At 33.7% G+C, this 19204-nt stretch overlaps 1 protein-coding gene across 3 annotated transcripts; it reads right to left on the bottom strand.

Moving 5' to 3' along the window:
* Window positions 1-2901: 2901 nt before the first annotated feature.
* Window positions 2902-19204, bottom strand: LOC100250696 (probable LRR receptor-like serine/threonine-protein kinase At5g63710). 3 transcript variants are annotated; one of them, XM_010654670.3, is made up of 11 exons: window positions 19137-19204; window positions 16867-17040; window positions 15056-15188; window positions 14821-14892; window positions 10638-10781; window positions 10212-10277; window positions 9364-9434; window positions 9142-9285; window positions 8426-8767; window positions 4495-4889; window positions 2902-3513 (listed from the first exon to the last, which is right to left on the bottom strand). In XM_010654670.3, the coding sequence occupies exons 2-11, from the start codon at window positions 16907-16909 to the stop codon at window positions 3202-3204; spliced, it is 1722 nt and encodes a 573-aa protein (XP_010652972.1). In that variant the 5' UTR covers window positions 16910-17040; window positions 19137-19204; the 3' UTR covers window positions 2902-3201. The 3 variants fall into 3 exon arrangements, with proteins under 3 accessions (XP_010652972.1, XP_002272767.2, XP_010652971.1); XM_002272731.5 differs by lacking the exon at window positions 19137-19204 and adding an exon at window positions 18782-19121; XM_010654669.3 differs by lacking the exon at window positions 19137-19204 and adding an exon at window positions 18472-18741.

Raw genomic sequence — 19204 nt, 5'->3', positions numbered from 1 at the left:
AGTGAAAATTTCTCACATTTGTTGTCGTCTCTTAAAGAGACAATTTCTCACTTAGTTTTGTTTTTTGTTTTTATTTTTAATTTTTTTTAAGTGAGAATTTTTCACATATATTTTTTTTTTTTGTGAAAATTGTCTCTTTAAGAGATAATTTCCCACTTAGGTGTTTTTTTTTAAATGAAAAATTCTCACTTTTGTTGTCATTTCTTAAAGAGACGATTTCCCACTTAGTTTTCTTTTTTTTTTTTCTTTTTTTTTTCAATAAGAATTTCTCACATGTATATTTTTTTGTGTAGAAATCGTCTCTTTAAGAGATGATTTCTCATTTGGTTTTATTTTTTTATTTTTTATTTTTAAATCGTCTCTTGAAGAGACGATTTCTGACTTCAATTTTTAAAAGTTCATAAATCGTCTTTTGAAGAGACAATTTTTCACTTCCAATTTAATTTTTCTTTTCTATCCAGACAAAACTACAATAGATTTGGAATTATTTTTCCTATTACGGTAATTTAGGAATTATTTTTTAAAATTGTCGTACTCTTATCAAAAATTCATATAAACACAACGAACTTTTTTAAAAAAATAAAAAATTTAAAAATTTAAAAATATTAAAAATATTTTCTAAAATTATTATTAAATGAACTTTTAATAGGTTGACCATTAGAATTTAATTGGTGAATCAACATTACAACTTAAATCACTTAATAATTTAATTTAAGTTATTAAATTAATTAAATATATTTGATAAAATAATTTAATACCATAACTTAAAATTTAAAATAATTTTAAATATTAAATTAAATTTAAATTTAAAAATGAATTTAAATATTAAGTTAAAATAATTTATTTATTTTTAATATCCAATCCTTTTTGTTTTATTTGTATATATCTAATGAGAATATATTTAATAATCATAACTTCAAATCCATGACTCATTTTTTATGATAAATATTTTACGATTATCTTATATATGAAAAATAATTTAAGTATAAACGTTTAATAAGCAAATTTATTATTTAAGATTAATAAAAATAGATATTAGTTAAAATGAATTATGATAAACATTGATTACAACTAATAAATATAAATACGTCAATTTGATAAATTAAAAAAAATTAATTTAATTTTACTAAACAACCTTAATACTTAAAAGTTAAAAATAAGTAATAAGTAATAACTTAAAATCATTTAAGTTACTATTAACTTAAACCATTAAATAATAAATATTAAACCGATCATTTGACCAAATTAAACCAATTTGATAAAATGTTTGGTTAATTTTTGGTTGTGAGACTAAAAGATCCACATAAAACAATGGTTTCAAGCACAAGCAAGGTTAAGTACTCAACTATATTAACATTTATTTCATGATGCATTGTGTTCAAAGAGGCATTAAACATGGATCCAATGTAAGCATGTTATATTATCATGAAACCATGTATTAAGAAAAAAGAAAAGAAAGGAAATAACACCCATTTCATCATCCTCAAGTTATGCTTGATTTTTGAAAATTTATAAATAAAAAAATTAAAGAAAATCATTTTTTTTAATGTTTAAATACCATGAAAAAAAAGGTTAGGAAAATAAATATTAAAAATAAATAAACACTTTTTCCTCTAAATTTTTCTTAAGAAAAAATGAGAAAAAAATTAGAAATAGTGCATTCTTTACCCATCATTTTTTTTCCCTTCGACTTTGGTATTAAAAATAAAAATATAAAAAAATTAAGAGATTGTTTGACAACAATATTTTATTTTCCAAAACAAAAAAATTAAAAAACACATATAACAACTAGAAATTATTTTTTCGAGGTATTTTCAGATAACATTTTTTTAGTTATTTTAAAATATGATTATACAAACATATATATATATATATATATATATATATATATATATATATATATATATATATATATATATATATATATATATAATGATTTAAAATAAAGTTGTAGACATAAAAATTATTTTTAAAACATATTTAAAAATATTAAAAATAAGTTAAAAGCATTTCACTTTTTTAAACAAACTTTTATTTTATAAAACATTAAAAAACAATAGACCAGACATTCAATTTTTTTTTTCTCACTTTTTTTTTTCATTCCCATTTTTCTTTATTATTTTCTTTCCCTTGTATTTTTCAAAAACTAAACATAATATTAAGGACTTGTAAGAGAAAGGAAAAGAAGTATTAAAAAGAATCCAAAATCTCTTTTTTGATTTACCATAAAATCCTTTTATAATTAACAAACAATAAAGAAGAATAAGGAAACTGAAACAATGGGAAAGAAGCAAAAGCAGTACAAGCAAAGCTTGGAGCTTTGATAAAGACAATCCAAAAACCCTAAAGCCAGTCAAAATTCAAGAATGATGTATGAGTAGAAAGAAATTTCTTATCGACAATAGCAAGTTCAAAACCAAACAATTTGTGAAAGAAACTATAGGCCTCAAAGTATGTTTGATTTTTTTGAAAAAATCCAAAGGAAAATAGAAAATACAAGGAAAATAAAATAGAGAATAAAAAATAATAATAATTTTTCTCTTCTATATAAAGATCAAATATTTTAAAAATACATAAATTTCTAATTAATTTTAATCATATTTGATTTTTTTATTTTTTTATGATAAATTAAATATGAGAAAATTATTTGACCTAACATTATTTTCCTTCCGGTGTTATTTTCCGATAACCAAATATAACCTGAAGTACAACAATATTGAATATTATGAAAACATAAATGCATATATATATATATATATATATATATATATATATATATGTATGAGTCGAACTTCAACGACTTAAATATGAGATTAGTAGTAACACATTCTCTAGATTTCATTCAAAGCGGGATACCCAAATAAAGTTAGAACCCGACTTTCTAAAGAAAGAAAAAAATTTCATGATCCTATTATTCATATTCAACCAAATTATTTGTATGAACGAGATCCTTTGAGAACCATATATGTCTCCACAGGGATTAACAGCAGTATCACACATTTATCCTTAAAGAGACTTGGCAAACCATACCCAATACCACACTCTTTGACACAAAACTATATGAAGTAGAACTCGGATTTGTATACTAATCATACTATGCTTTCTTACCTTGTTTTTGATTGTTATAAGAACGTACCGCTTGCATGAGAGTAGATAGCTTTGGTTTGGGGAGACATCCATTTGTAAATTAAGCTTCCTGCATTATCTTGCTTTAGACAACTGTATGGCTTCTTGGTCGTGGGTGGACTCATCTGCCCAAGGAAATTGGTGAGACAGGAGCGAGAAGTGTTGATTCCTTACCTCTTCAAGCCGCTCCCATTCGACCCATCTCGCTGCCAAACCCTCTCCTTGCAGCATGCTTACCACTTCAGCCATCTTTGGACGGTCCTCAGGTGAGCTCTGGGTGCAGAGCAGTGCCACCTGAACAATGGTCTCGACTTCTTTGGCATCAAAAGTCTTCAAGTTCCTGTCCACAATTGCGTCCAGCCTTTTCTCCCTTTGAAGCTTCCTGATCTGTTGGTACCATGTTCACATACTTATTGATCAACATTATGAAGAAAGCATTTGTTTGTCATTTATTTATTTGGTTATACAGAAAAATTCTACATGTAAGGAGAATATAAGTTAATGAAAAGAATTTCAGAGGTTTCTTGTCTAGGGAATGCATGTAAATATCCACAATAATACTATCTTTCATGAATTTTTCCTTAAGGTGAATTTTGATCCTCTGATTTGCTGTCAAGATTAAGGGTGCAACTTCGGCTTAACACAACCTCAATCTAATCTGATCTTTTTTTGGGCTTGGACAATTATTTTTAATACTTTGATTGGGCCTAGGTTAAGTTTTTTGGGTTGGGCTCAAAAGCCTAATCCAAACCTGATTTAATGTTTTTATATTATTAATAATTTATATTATTCTATATCATAATATTCATTTTATATGGTTTTCTTAATTTTTAAAGAAAAAAAAATGTTAGATCCTAATATATAAAGTACTATTTTACTTTTCTTAAAAATTTGATAAATTTATTTATTTATTTATTTATTTTTATTATTATCATGAAATGTCGTCTTATTTATTGTTTAAATTTTTTGTATGAATATATAGAAAATAAAAGTTTAAAAAGATATTGTCATTAGGTTCAACCTAACCCAACCCGACCCAACCCAAATTTAATCCATACAACCCGATCAACTAGACTAACTTAAACCCAACCCAATTTAGAAAAATGAGTGAGTTAGAAAGTTTAGTACCTTGGGCTAGAAGTAAGGTTAGGCTATGTTTGAGTGGAGTGTTTCAAATTCAAATTGGGTTCAGATTGCCTACACACTGGACCCAATTCATGTGAGTAGTAGTCCTAGTCAAGATTGCTTGTTATGAGCAATATGGTGGTAATGTTGAAACTAATAGTATGTCAGGTTTATGCACATTTATTGGAACAGCATGCAATATGCAAAAATCCCAAAAGTATATGATGGAGCTGAAGATCTTACATGATCAAGCAATAGAACATCCTCCTCCTCTTCAAGCCGAGAAAAATCTATTGCGCGCTGACCAGTTACAAGTTCGAGAAGGGTTATACCATAACCAAAGACATCCGTCTTTTCTGAGGATTTTCCTGTGGACAGATATTCTGGGGCAATGTGTCCCATGGTCCCACGCACCTGAGTTGTCACATGAGTCAGTTTTGTATCAAGCAGTTTTGCTAATCCAAAGTCTCCAAGAACGGGTTCAAAATCATCATCCAGAAGAATGTTTGCAGCCTTTAAATCCCGATGTATAATCTTGGGATTGCAATGCTCATGTAGGTACTCCAAGCCATGGGCTGCACCAAAAGCCACTTTTCTTCTTGTTGGCCAGTCCAAGCCTCTCTCCCCAGGTTTTAAATCTGCAGATGGATACTTATGCTCATGTTGGTTCAAATAATCAACAGGTAACAAATGGGAAACTATACAGTAAACCAAATAATTGGGACAATAAACATCACGTCCATAATCAAGTTCACAAGACAGTATAGTTATTGAAGCTGAAAAAGACTAGGAAAAGGAAAAAATAGAAACAAGTGCAATCTAGAAATATCAAGATCGAGAAGTACATCCTATTTAAAGCATGGTTTTTCTAATTTTTCTCTTAATTCTTTGAAGCAGATATTGTTGAGGATGTTTAAATTTAATTAGACATTGCATCAAGGAAAATGTATAAGACTACATTTTCCAGAACTCAGGAGCAAAGCTAGACCTGGTACTGAAGGAGTATCATGATGAAATATTGGAACAACTCGTTGTTGAAAGATTGTAATGTCTGGAGGGATAAAAAAAAAAAAACAAAGAGGAAAACTGTTCCTTTAGAAATTTCCACAACCACTTGTCAGTAAGAACATCTCAGACCAGACTATCACCCCCAAGCCCAGGACCACCCTCATCCTTAGGTGCCTGACTCCAATTGTCTAGACTTCTCGAAAATTTCTTGATAAACAATATTATGAAATGCAGGAGCTCCTGGGTTGCCTCCTAAAGTGATGCAATGTAACTCATAGGCCACTACTAGTTCCACAACTTAGGAAGGAAGCTAGCTTCTCTTACCTGTCTTGGTTGGTGTTTTTTCCCAACAAAATATTCTATTTAAGGTTGATCTAAATCCTGATAAAATCATAAACAAACTGAAGATTCTCTTCCAGCCAGCTTTCATGAAATCTGTTGCATCCTGTGCAACAGTCTGCAAAGGACATCAATTATAGCTTAAGACTTCTCAAGCCTTAATCCAACGCCTGGCCTTCCATTCATTAACATCACCACTACCTCATCCATCTACACCAGCTCCAACCAAAAAATTTCTAAACTAATTCATGATCTAGAATCTTTCTTTACGTCCACCTTGAGGACCAACCTTTCCTCATTGGAGAATCTTTCTCCTCGAGAATCTTGTTTATCTCTATCATGCCCAGCTTGTTCTACAAATGTTAGAAGTATCTTTTCTAAACCTTCCGGGAAGACATCTCCTAGCCAATCTCTAAAATTAAACTAGGAAGTTACCATATATTTTCTCATCATCACATTCCAAAGAAATGGTGATCAACCTCAAATATGATTGGTCCCCTTGAGGCAATGGGCATGGCAACTTGATTATCGTAGCAAACTGACTTCCAACAGTGGCAGTTTAAGTCACATCCTTGCAGATGCAATATCTTATTGCTCTATCCTGCCTCCATACTTGAGCTACAACTCTCTACTTCTTACTCTTCAATTGCAACTAAACTCATGACCCACATGTATGTCCAATAGCCTGGGAATGACCTGTCCAAATGAACTCCAGCCCAACCTGCACTTGCAAAACCTACAACCTCAAGATTGCTTGAAGGTCTCCAGATCCTCTAGCAGATGATCTTCACTTTTTGAAACTCTTTGTGGCCCCTGTGAACTGCCCTAATTTTCCTCTTCCTTTAATCACCAATTTCATAGCTTGAGACCATTGCAGCCAAAATTTTCCATCCAATGTCTGTCCAAGAAATTGTAAAGAGGTATTATCTCCTCCATATAACAGGGAAGCAGATGCAGGTTGAATCGCATGCTGTATGGGACCTGAAGTAGCCACTGAAGACTTGTTTCCATGACGTCCACCAGCCATAGCAGTCTTCGTCATAAGGTTGAATTAGGCCTAGATGTGCTGCTGCTCTGATACTATGAAATTAGACAGAAAAAACGCAACTCTCTGTTCTATATTTTATTGAGAATGTAAGCCCTAAATATATAGACAATCTATTTAGGGAGATAATTATGAAAAAAATAAAATATTACTAAGAACCTATGAAACAAAAGGCCAAAAACTACGTGCTTACACGTCTTTATTTGAAAATAAAAAAACAGATAAACACTCTAATAAAATAATTGGATAATTAGCTAGAGTTTATCCAAAGTTATCTGCAACTCCTACTCGCCAATAGGCCCACCAGATTAGCCTGTCTCTAAGCAATCTACCCAGGAGATTGCCCCATTAACTTCCTCCTGAAAATCCCATTAAGCAAATACTCCAAGTGTCAAGTTAAAAGAGGGTTCAGCCCTTAACCACTGCACAAAAAGTGGAACCTTCACATTGAAGAGTGGTCAACCTCAGATATCTGATCCATTGGCTGGTAAATGAGCTTTACCTCTCTATCTTTCCATTAAATTATATTTACCAGCATATGCCCAGTGACATCCTAGAATTCATTTACCTTGAGATAGAAGAGGAAGCCTCCATGTGCCTTTCTGGTGAAATGCTACCATCTCCTTGTCCATTGCACATTACCTTCCAAGGAAAGCTTTGGCCTTTGGCTTGAATACAAGACTTAGGAAGAGAAAAATAAGACAGAAGAGGATGCAGAGGAACAACCATGGGAAAATAAAAGAAGAAAAGAAGCAACTTCTAGACATGAGTGAAAACAAGATCGAGTGCCTTTGTAAAACAGATTTTTCAAACATGCCAGTTATTTGCTTCTAGGGGTTTGAAAAGAGCTCTAGGGAAGAGTATTATGGCATTGTGCTTTATTAGATACTCTTCATGTTTTTTTTCTAGGGAAATTCCAGGATTTTTGAGTATAAGAAGGCCAAACAACAACTAATTAGGCTAGAATCTATTACCAAACATCTCTTTTGGGTTGCTGTCATCAGAAGTTTGCATGTACTCTTAGCATCATATTTTTGGATAGAAATGCAACCTTATCAAACAAGAAATGGTAGCAGTGCTTGTTAGTTCCCTAGCCTAATCTTCATCAAACTCAATTTTAAAGGGCATTTTTGAGTATCATGGATGATTGGTAATCAAGGTTATTTTAGAGACTACATGGGTGGGCTTACAGGGGTTCCTCCAAAGCATTATCATTCTGATATAGCCATTGAGGCTAAGATTGAGGCATTGAACTCTATTAGAGGCCTAAAAGAGGCAACTGCAGTGGGAGTTCAGATCCTAATTTTGGAGGGGGTCATAATCGTTTTTTACTCTGAGTGTCCTGATGTGGAAAAAAGTCATGGAGGCATGACTAATAAATGAGGTGGATTTTTCATGTTTCAATTACACGAATGTTCCTTTGCATGGAAGTCAAAATCATGTAACCAGGAGTTGGAAAAAAGGGTTGCCTTCTCTTCTATGGAGTTTGTTGTGGACTCCCTCTTCCTGTATGAGCTTCTTAGGTTTTGCCTTTATTTTGGGTGGGTTGCTGATGGGGTGTTTGGGTTACAGACTGCTTTGTGGCTGGATCTCTCTGGTTTATTCTTCCTTTGCTTGAAGAATTTCTCATTTTTCAAAACTTCATAGAAATGCTAATATAGTAAAGTATTAATCATAAAGAATCACAAAACACATTTCCTATCGAGACTAATCTAATTCCTTAAATGCACAAAACAGAGCAGGAAAGATAAAATTGAGACGTAGTGCTCATATAGGGACTACCTCTCAAGCGGTATGCAACACTGAGATTTTGCATGAATGGATAAACAAGAATTCTCTCATTGAAGGTTGTGCAAAATCCAATCAACCGAAGAAGATTCTTATGAACTGCTACACTAATCAATTGAACTTCCCTCTGGAATGCAGCCTCTCCTCCAGGATTGTGATAATCTGAGAGGCGTTTCACAGCAACCTTTGTGCCATTTGGGAGAACACCTCTATAAACTTTACCAAAGCCTCCCTGTCCAATTATGTTGCTCTCACTAAACTCATCAGTGGCAAGCTGCAGTTCATGCCATGAAAATCTTCTCACTTGGCCAAATGAAATTTTGCATTCATCTTCACCTGGAAAGATAAAAATATATGGGACATTAATTTCACAACAGTAGAGTCAAGGAAATCCCAACATAAAAATATGATATTCGTCTATAAGAAACTTGAGCAAATATGATTAAAAAAAATAAAAAATAAATAAAAATAAACAGGAAACAGAATACACAACTGCACTCTCACCAATTCAAGCTTCAAATAGGATAGGACCAATTGGAGAATATTGGTCCATAAATCATCATGTCACCTTAACATGATCTCAAATGAGGTGGAATGAGTGGACCATTTGATTGTAAGGAGTCTACTGAACAAACATCATGCTTATGAGGCTGTCATCTACATTCATGCTTAATGAACAGTACAAAAGCAGAATGAAAAGAAAAATGTACCAGTAACATCATGAAACACATCACGCTTGATTTTATGTGCGTAACAGTATCGGTAAGCAAATATGGCTCCAAGGGATAGAAGTATAAATGCAGCACAAATTGCCACAGGAGTAACCACCCTGAGTTTTGATTTTTTGGTTGAAACTGCCAAAATATCTCAAAATTAGATTCCCTTAGATAAATGAACACAGAAATGAGACTGATGCAAAGATATGGAGATACCTGGAATGGTGGAGCCTGAAGCACATGGTTGCTGCAAGCTGGAGCCACAAGTAAGACGGTTTCCTGTGAAACTGGCATAAGAGATGTATGAGATAGACAGTAAGCATCAACAAAACAATTGGGAGTTTGAGCAGAAAGTTTGTTATTAACTTTACACAAATACAAGCATCATACATAGACCAATGAGTTAAGAAATAAATATATAGACTTGCTCCCTCGTTGCATCTAAAATTGAGATTTAAAGTTGAATGACCCATTAATGATGAGCAACTATAAACATGCGCTTGAGAAGGTTTACATCAAACTCGATCAATTTAATTCTTTGTTCCCACCAAGTTGGCATCATTCTAAAGTTTTGTACTTACAAACTGACCTTGTCATGACTCTCTACAAGCTTTTTCTTTCTTTTCTGTTCTTTTCTTTTTTTCCTCCTTTAGCTTCTTGGTCCAACACAGTTTATACCTAGATTTTTTGTTGCCACCATTGTAACTAGATCATTAAGACTTGTAGACAAAATGACATTATTTGTTGAGACAGTAATGTCAATGTTATCAGCTGATCAACTACAATACTAGATCCATACAACATGGTCCTGTAGCAGTATTCTTCCACAAAGGATTCAATGACAATCAAGTGATTTTTCATCCAAGGACCAATTAATGTCGTCAACAGAAAGAACATTTTCATTCACCCCTAGAGGTTTAAATTAACTAAGTTGATAAGAAAAAATGCTGACATCATGAAACTACTTGATGTGCTTACTAGATGAATAAAGAGACAACCTTATATCATAGAACACAGAAAATTGGAACTAGAAATTGAAAAGAGATGAAATATCATGAATTTACTTGAATGTTGGAACTGAAAATAGTTGCTCTGGAATTCTTCCAGTTAAGTCATTGGATGAAAGGTCCCTGTGCATAGAAGAAATTTTTAGTTGATATGAATAAGGAAAATAACACAAATAATACCAACTAACAGCACCCCTTACAGTTCCATCAACCCTATAATATTTTCAAATGACTCAGGAACTGGTCCACTTAATACCCTGAACCACAGCAATGTTTCCGCTCAGGAGAATATGAAAGTCAAATACATAGATGAAAGTTTCCTACAAGATCTGTGATTTAATGCAGTTGTAATGTTTCACAAACAAAGAAAGATTTTGCAAACTGACCAACATAGCCAGAGTTATAAGGAATTCCTATTGTGTGAGTATGATTCTTTAGACATATAAGAAATCCAAATTTTCAATAAACAGATAACTGACTTACAAATGCTTTATGTTTGACAATTGACCCCAACTAGAAGGAATAGAGCCACTGAAGTTGTTACGCGCAAGATCCAGATTTTGTAGGTTTATCATGCTGCTCAGATAATCAGGCAATGCACCCGACAGATTGTTATCCTTTAAATCCCTACACATATTCAAGTATTACATATCACATGCTCAGTTCATCATCAGGAATATTGCATGAAAGACAACAGAAAAGTAAAATAAATAAACAATGAAAAAAAATCCCAACATAAGTTTTTGATGCTTAGCATCAGTACACCCATGTCAAAATGAGACAAAAATGCTTCTTTCACTTGCATGTTTCATTTCTGGAACATCTCTCACATAACAGATATTCTCAAAAGTGGAGTTCCTAGCTGGTGCATATGTGAACATGACATCTAGGATGAATTGACCACTTGTTCCTCCATTACCTTAGCTAGTGGAATTAGGCAGAGCATTTTGTTAGTTGCTGACAATACACCACCTGAATGCTGTTGAGGCATCAAATTTCACTTTTCAATAGTTCCAAGCATGTTGATTCATCCAAATTCATCAATTGTTGACCTCCCTCATAGAGGCCTTGCGTCATTAGTGCAAACCACAACCTCATTTGACACTAAGAGTCAGACATTGGTACAAATGGTTACTTCATAGAACTTAGAGAAGATTGTTGTTGAAGAAATTCTCAAAAATCCCAAAGTCAACAATTGTCATCTGAAAATTTTTGAGTTGGACCCTAATACCCATCACACCAACAAGCTGCAAACTACCAAGGTCGTCTAAGATGGGATTGTAATGCTCAATAGCCCCCAAACAAATGAACATATTACATAAGGTCCTCTTTATAGCATTGACACTGTCGGTTTAAAGCAATGAAGGTGAAGACATTGCTTTATACTAAAGAACTCGTGAAAGAGGGCATCCCATAGGTGCATCGATTCAAGGTCTCGGTTTTAATACCAAGCACATGCCCACTTGGTGAGAGACTTTGAGAATTCACTAAGTCTAAAGTTATGATTAAATACCAAATGTTAAGACTTTTGCTCGGCTTGTGGCTAAAAAGAAGGTTTATACCAATGATTTGCTTCAATTGGGGAGACCCTACAATGCTCTCAGCCTAGACCAATGCATTATGTGTTCAAAGAGTAGTGAATTAGTTGATCATCATTTTTTTCATTACCCCACTACACTAAAACTTTGACATGGATTGTTCTACATAGCCAATCTCAAGTGTGTTCCTCCTAGACTCTGAGTAGAGATATTTGGAATCTCCTTTTAGTGCTTTGGCAGTCTACCAAAAGGGAAAAGTCTTTGGTAGGTGGCTGTCTTATCCTTTATATGGGTCGTATGGTTGGAGAGGAATGCAAGGACATTTGAGGATAAATGAAGCTATGTGGCTGCCATTTGGTATCTGTTCAAATAAATAAATAAAGTTATGATTAAATCCATTGATCCTGAGGGATTAATGAAGCAGTGAAGAGGCTTGTGAGCATTCCTGGTGTAACACTGAAAATCTCAAAGCAGAAGCAGAGTAACTCAATGGATAGGGTTAACCAGCCATCTCGAGGGCATATAATCAGAAAGCATCAAACTCTGGCACTGGTTTTAGTGTTGCCTTTGCTCTTTTCTTTGCAGAAAGGCCTTTACTTCAACTAGTGTAATGTAACCCAGGTAGGCTACATTTGGAAAGGCTGAAGAATCTCTAGGGTGAGAAGTTGAACCGATAATCTGCAGCTGATCACCCCAAAGGGTGGGATTGCAACATGAGGTAATCATAACATACATTCTCCCTATGGATTAAAGAGAATGAAGGCAAATCAATGCATAATTTTAGGTTTGACAAGACATAGGAGAGTAGGATTCACTGCAGTTAGGATGTGAGATTGAGTTTAGTGCTGGTAGGATTTGCTCAAATCTTCTTTGTAAGCTCCCATGTTGCTTTGCATCATTATCCTTTTATTGTACTACCTCACTAGTGGAGCCAGTTTAATGTTAATGGTGGGGTTCTTGGTAGGAAAGGATATTAGCAATGGAATGGTAGCCCAAGGCATTTGGAGATTTTCAAGGTGAGCTTAACAGTCCTAGGAGATGAGAACCAAAAAAAAAAATCCTTCTCCCACTGTAAATCTCCTTTCAGAATGAGCCTCTTGAGCCCCTCGTAAGAGCTCAAAGGGATAGCTCATGTTAGCAATAAAGGTCTCAACCAATTGTACTGGATCAGTAATTTTATCGGCCTAACATGTACTAATGGTGACATGAGGGCCACCCCTCTCATTTAATCCACCCAAAAATGAGTTCAATATATGTTCACTCTATCCTATCTCAGCTAGCCTGTAGCTTTATCTATTAAAGCAAGATTCTCAACCCAATCTTGGAAATTTGGTGATGTGAGTTTTCTTTCACTAAGATACATGAAGTCTGTATGGACCTTGCGTCACCTGAACTGTTATTTGAACAAGTAAAAGTTATGTCTTGGTCCAAATGGGTTTAGCATTTATCTTCTGTATGTCCATGGGATTTTGAAAAATCCAAACAGATACATTATAGGCATATAGAAATTATTGAACCATTGTTTAGTAAAAATTGGATAGGTTCAATCTATAGTCATTGGAAACTTTGAGTGCTACTGTTGATTTGGTCATGCATTAGCATTTAGGTGCTACATCCTAAAAAATACCTTCAAAGAAGTATGAAAATAATCAGAATGGCTATGGGGGAAGTGAACTTTGCATGGAAGGAGGGACATGCCTCTACATCACAGCCCATAAGGATTATATTGATGCCACCTTGAGGGGTTTACATCAACAACATTCCCAGAGAGTTGGAATGACAATATTCATAAGGGGGTTATCGGTTATGCCAACATTACCAAGGGTTTTGGCTCAATACCACTGCAAAGGGCTTTTGTTGACACCACTACTATGATAGTTAAATTGACACCAACCTTCAAGGATTAGAATCAGACCATACCAATTGAGGTTACACTCATGTCATCTTTAGGGAGGTAACATGAAGTCATCAACACCATCCTAGGGAGTAAAACTGAAACTTTGAGGGAGAGAGAGCCCCCTCTTCATGCATAAATAGAAAAAATAAACAATGAGATGATGGATGTTGTCCTACCCAAAAGTGGATGGGTGTCTTTTCACATTATCCTCATTATATGGGCTTCTAAGACATTGAGAAATCTACCTAAGGAGTAGCAGGTCATGCTAAGTGTTGTCTTAGCATGAGATATGAATTGGAATATTTATTCATATATCCCAATATGAGACACGTCCTCACATGAAAGGAAAATGATTTAATTTATGCGGCATTAGACCACCAATCACTAAACTGTGCCTCCTAGCCAATTTGGTGAGATATCCAATGTGTTACACTCAAACATGTGGCATTGGTGGATAACTCCATGAGGAGAATCCAAATTAGGTTATTAATAACAATATTTCTTATCAAAAAAAAAAAAAAATCATGCCAATTCCCATACTCTATTGGAAAGTGTCCCAAATTCTTAATTAGTAAAAATTCCTTTTTTGTAAAGAATATTATATAGAATATTTCCTAAATTGATATGTTATTGTAATATTAGATTTCCTTATAGAATAAGGAAAGTTGTTAGAAATATCTCTATAAATATTCTAAGTCATGAGGGGAAAAAGTAATGAGATGGAGATATGCTTGTAAAGACCATATGAGGTCGATAAAGATGTGAGGAAGAATGGGAGACACCCAGTGGAGAGAGGGGCTCATGGTTCAGGGTGTGGAAACAAGGAGAGGGGAAACATTAGATGTTTCAGGAACCCAATAGTCGTATTTGATTTTGTTCTCTATAATATTATCTATGGTATAATGTAAAGATTTTCTCTCATCTGTGGATGTAGGCATGGTTGGCTAGTCAAACCACGTTAAAACGTCATGTACCATGTGTGTGATTGTTTTATCTTTGTATTCTTAAATTAACATTATTTGCATTAAAGTTTCTGCTAGCACAACATAAACTACAAAATAATAGTTAAAATAAAAATGTACTATGTGAGCAAATGCAATTTCTTCATCACCTTGTGTCTAAACAAAAATTATTGAAGTTAAAAGGCATAATACTCTCCTAGAAAGATAATTTGTATGAAATACCTCATCATTCAATGAATGAAACCTTACGCGTCAAGAAGATAACTTACAAGCTAGCCAAAAACTTCAGTTTGGTAATTGAAGGTGAAAGAGTTCCTGAAAATCCCTTGGAAGCCAGGCTCCTGCAAATTAGTAGATTCACAAACTAAATGTGCTGCAAAATATACACAAATTAACCCACAAAAGCAATGTCAATCAATTAAGATCAAGACTACCCATTCCTTTAACCTAAAGATGTGGATAAATGAATGAAACAGCAACATCTTTTCTGATGGAAAAACTTACAACGATATGACATTTCCATTCCTGCAAGTTACATTAGACCAACTGAAGCATGGGCTTACAAAATGATCATTCCAATCTGTAATTCTGTTATTCGAATCATTTAGAGTCTTCAGAAAATCAACCAGTGCTTCACCTAAACATTAGCATAATTGGAAAACCCATATGTCAAAAAAAAATAAAAATAGAAAAAACAAAACCAACAAGGCAACCTTTCATATGACCAATTATTTTCCAACAAGTGCATGTAATCCACATGATGATGCAATTAAAGATATCAAAACAAAAAGGAGAAAAAAAGTAAACAAGTACATACATACATACATACACATATATATAATAAAACCTGGAGTACGTTTTGCAAATATATTTTTGTTGTCAACTAATTGGGTGAGAAGGAATTTGGATATGTGAATGAGTCATGTTTTAGATGGGATTTTTAATTCTCTGCATTGTGATTGGAAAACATTTAAAAGTCAATTTGTTTTTCTCATAAACTGTTTAAAATTAAAGCATTTTAGAGTTTGAATAGATGTCCTTATTCCTAATTTATTATTGGGGTTATGATGATAACTTCATATGATTAAATAAATTGTTGTCCAAGGACCATACACAACACAATAAACTCATTCCATTTCCTCAATAGGTAAATTTCACTCAAACCACCTGGGGTTTGGAGTAAATACCCTTAATTATCATTGGTTTCAAATTTCATTGATTAGAGCTCTTATAGACGATACCCATTTATAAAATTTATTTTTTTTAAAGAGATTTTAGGTAAGTGTATTTAACAATTCTCTTAAAAAAAAAAATTCTATAGATGGAATACATCTATAGGGGTGCTAACTGATGAAATTTGGAATCAGTGGTGGCTTAGTGTATTTATACTAACCTGTAGAGGTGTAAGTGAAATTACCCTTTCCTTGACACTTTTGCTTGAGATGTCCAAACACCCAATCATTATTTAATGACAAAAGTATATGCATTGAAAAAAATAAATAAACAGATACAAACACCAAACAATAAATTCAGCTTATATTAAAAACTTTCAAAAAATGTTATCATGGAATGCTCAATTGATAGGATCAGTAGTGACACTAGGCATCAATTGCATAAAGCATAAAACTAGAGAAATCTTCAATAAGATGAGATGTCCAAATTGGAATTGTTCAAAATAATTAAAGCTTAAGTAAGATAAGCATCAAATAATTGCATTTATAGAAGCTGAATGTTTATGCTAATAAGCATATTTCAGTGACCTTTGATGCATCCAATTCAATTGCAACTTTGAGAGGATTGTTCAATTCAAAGTATATATATAAAATGATAGGACTGTTCAATGATCTATATTCTGTTGACTGGTCTTGCATTTAGCATGGTTACAGCACTCCAGATCACTGGACTTTGAAACTGTGTGGGCATTCACCCAAATACTTCCGTGATTCAATTAAATGATGCAATTGGTGACTGCAAGTGTTGAATTGTAGTCATTGCAGTGAATATATGCCTTAATTAGTGGTGCAAATAGGTAATCTGGTTACAATTTGAATGCAACTCTGCATCCATTCAAGTGAGCAATATAAACTAGATGTTTATGGCTAAATGCTGAGAAACACTGCAAGTTCTCAACCGTTGATAGAGCTTACTAAAGAAAATCACAATGAAAAAAGCATATAGGAACATTAAAAGTAAGTGCCATCCTGATAACCTTCATTCTTGTAAACTATGATATCTGATAAATATATTCGAAGAAATCAAAGCCATACACAAAATGGATGACAAGATATTAATGTAATGACTAGATTGAGCCATACCCTCAACATCAGGGCCATTAGATGAATAACTGAATCTTAACATAACAAAGAGTATGAGCCAGCTCAATATTAGCTTTAGAGGGACCAGACAGCATGACAGGAGCCCAAAAGCGTAACTGTCTCCACCTTCCAAGGAAGATCCAACCAGTGCTCTTTTGCTTCTTTTCGGTAATTCTAAGTGAAAGAAAGGGTTATGTCAATGCGAAATTGTGAAAAAGAAAAAAATTCTATCATTTCATCATAAGAGTGAAAGAAATTCAATTCAGAGAGTTAAAGGAGTAGTGATTCCAAGGTAAGGTAAAGTAAAATTGTGAACTAAAACCATGGATTTGAAGTGTAATTTTTCAAATCATCATGTAGCTTATGCAAGTGAAGCACACAATGGAAAAGTTAGGATACAACCATTAACATTTAAAAAAAAAAAAAAAAGGAATGGAGTTTCAAGATGAAGCTATAACAAGTGGCAGTTATGCACTTATACTAGTAGTATAAATTATATAATTTTGAAGAACGATAAATTACATTAAGCAATTCTCCAAATGGACACTAGAGCATGTCTGCAACATTTTGAAAAGTCAGGGATAAGCTTGTTTCTATTTGGAAAAGGAAGTCAGAAAATAGTTTCATACCACTTGGCATTATTCAGAATTATATAATACAATTTTTGACTCTTGAGCTTCTTTTCCCAAATTAAGCAATTGAGAGTGATATTTGATATATTTTACATAAATATATACAAAAATATGAGGAACACCAGATTCTTCGAAGAGACTTCCAACAAGATACAATGCACAAATGGTCCATCCATGCAAAAAACAAAAAAAAACAAAAAACAAAAAACATAAAAGAAGAGAAAAAAAAATGTGGGGGGGGTTTAGTGGCAACATCCTGGAAAGAAAAGGAAATAAACTTTTTCTTTTTCTATTTTTGGGTTGAAGAATCCTATCCCCTGGGTGCCCACATGAGTCGCATCGATGCTTGAAACATCTCTTTGCTATTTAACCAGTGGTATTTTCATAACCCCATTTAAACCAAAACCAAAGTCAGTAATCCATCAAAGGAATTTTTTTGTCCTTCTTAATGAGAGTGATTAACAGTATTTGTATAGGCCAAAATCAACCAACTAAAAGAAACCTACACAAGTTGAATCCTTACCAAAAATTATATTCACTCACATCTGTCAAGGATTAAGGACCCAAAACCACTCAATCAGTTAATGCCTCTGTACCAAAACATAGTAAACTAACAAACCCTAAATTTCCCCCTAAATTAACTCAAATTCACCTATTACATGATTTCTAAAACTAAATTGCCCCTTTAGGTGAATGGGACCATTCATCCTCCTTTTCGCCATACCAAATTTAGGGAAAAACAGAAACTGGACAACAAGACAAAAACAGAAAATTTCACGTTTGAGTAAGACAAATGGTATCAATTTGAGTGCAAAAATTCAGTACTAAAATAATAAAAGAAAGAGAAGAATTAAAACCCCACTAATAACAACAGTAAAGCCAACTAGAAGAGCTTTCAAGAACTACACATGACTGCTGATTAAACCATCCAAATCAAAGAAACCCATCAAGGAAATTCTGACAAAATCACAACCTAATCATGGTTTCGCAGGACAACGAACTTGAGACGCCAACAGAGACTAAATAGTGATGATTGAAAATTGTTCATACTCCATCTATTTCAAATACACAAATGGTATGAATTAGAAAGCAAGAGTCCAGTACTGAAGAAAAAAAGAACCCATCACCAAGAACAGAAACAACTACAATAGCTCCAAGAAGTACAAACAGGAGCTGGTTAAACCATCTAAACCAAACAAACCCATCAAGGAAACACTGATGAAATCACACCCAATTCATGGTTCCATAGTATACCACACTCAAAACCCCAAAAAAGGAGTTACCTGGTCTAGCCATGGCTGCTGCAACCCACTATGAAACAACAACATCCACAAGAAGAAGCACAAGATGATGAGTGCAATTATCATGGTCATTATCGTCTCAATTTGCTAGATGTGCTTGTGTAAGGGACCCACAAACCACTAAACAAGAAAAAAGATGAGAAAAGAGAAGGAGAAGGAAAAGAAATTCTTGGAAGGGCCAACTGGGAGGATATGGGAAGACGACTTGATCAAATGAAGTGGTGGTGGTGGGGAATGAGAATCCCACTTATGAATGCCTTTCTTGTATAATATTATTGTGATTTGGGATGGATGCTTTGGAGCAAAGAGGGCAATGATGCTTGAGTGAAGAGCGAACCTTCCTGTGCTGCGCTTTGTGATCTTAATCCTCAGTTTGCATGGGGCCAAGTCCCGTGGAGATGTCAC

Source organism: Vitis vinifera, chromosome 7, assembly GCF_030704535.1.
Source record: "Vitis vinifera cultivar Pinot Noir 40024 chromosome 7, ASM3070453v1".
NCBI lineage: Eukaryota > Viridiplantae > Streptophyta > Magnoliopsida > Vitales > Vitaceae > Vitis > Vitis vinifera.
The sequence above is the reverse complement of the archived record's forward strand: the minus strand, read 5'-3'. Positions and strand labels throughout refer to the sequence as shown.

Coding starts and splice junctions, on each gene's coding strand:
- LOC100250696 (XM_002272731.5), bottom strand. Junction 14,893..15,055: donor AATGGAAATGTCATATCGTT/GTAAGTTTTTCC, acceptor ACTAATTTGCAG/GAGCCTGGCTTCCAAGGGAT. Junction 9,435..10,211: donor TTTTCAGTTCCAACATTCAA/GTAAATTCATGA, acceptor CTCTTATGCCAG/TTTCACAGGAAACCGTCTTA.